Source organism: Poecilia reticulata, linkage group LG19 (assembly GCF_000633615.1).
Source record: "Poecilia reticulata strain Guanapo linkage group LG19, Guppy_female_1.0+MT, whole genome shotgun sequence".
Lineage (NCBI taxonomy): Eukaryota > Metazoa > Chordata > Actinopteri > Cyprinodontiformes > Poeciliidae > Poecilia > Poecilia reticulata.
Genome location: NC_024349.1, coordinates 5222724 through 5223231, shown reverse-complemented (window position 1 = coordinate 5223231; position 508 = coordinate 5222724). Strand labels below are relative to the sequence as shown.

Sequence of the window (508 nt, the reverse complement as noted above, 5' to 3'; positions counted from 1 at the left end):
GTGATCCAGCTGCTGCTACTGAGTTGAATTTTGTTTATTTTCATGACTGAATGTGTCACATCATTATAGAGGAAATACAGAACTATGTCTTGTTCTGACATGTTCAGAACAAGACAAATCACATTTTTAATAACATTTTTTAATTTGATGAAAAAATAGTTTTTTAATCAACAATTTAAACTTTTTAAGAATAACAAGAAAACAGTACAACCTTAAAGMTTTTTACTTTCATTATTTACCTCTAAATTTCAAAGGTCAGTTTGCTTTAGAGTAATTTTCAGCTGTTCTGTTTATAATCAATTGCCAATCAATGTTCAAATTGACACATTGCAAGAGGATGTGTTTATATAATGAGACATTTTGTTCATTTCCTTCCCAGTCGCAGTACGTTTTCCTGCACCAGTGCATCATGGACAGCCTGCAGCCGTGTGCGACCCAGGATGAACACGTTTATGAGAACGACGACACGTTGTACGCAAACACCATCCAGCTTCAGGAAATTATTTAA

At 33.9% G+C, this 508-nt stretch overlaps 1 protein-coding gene across 1 annotated transcript in view; it reads left to right on the top strand.

The window, feature by feature from the left end:
- The window catches only part of LOC103481325 (receptor-type tyrosine-protein phosphatase eta-like), a gene marked incomplete at its 5' end in the record, with an annotated part of 4601 nt that extends 4093 nt beyond the window's left edge, over nucleotides 1–508 (top strand). The window contains one exon of the mRNA XM_017310686.1: nucleotides 380–508. Within this exon, the coding sequence (XP_017166175.1) occupies nucleotides 380–508 (129 nt within the window). The remainder of the gene's footprint in view (nucleotides 1–379) is intronic.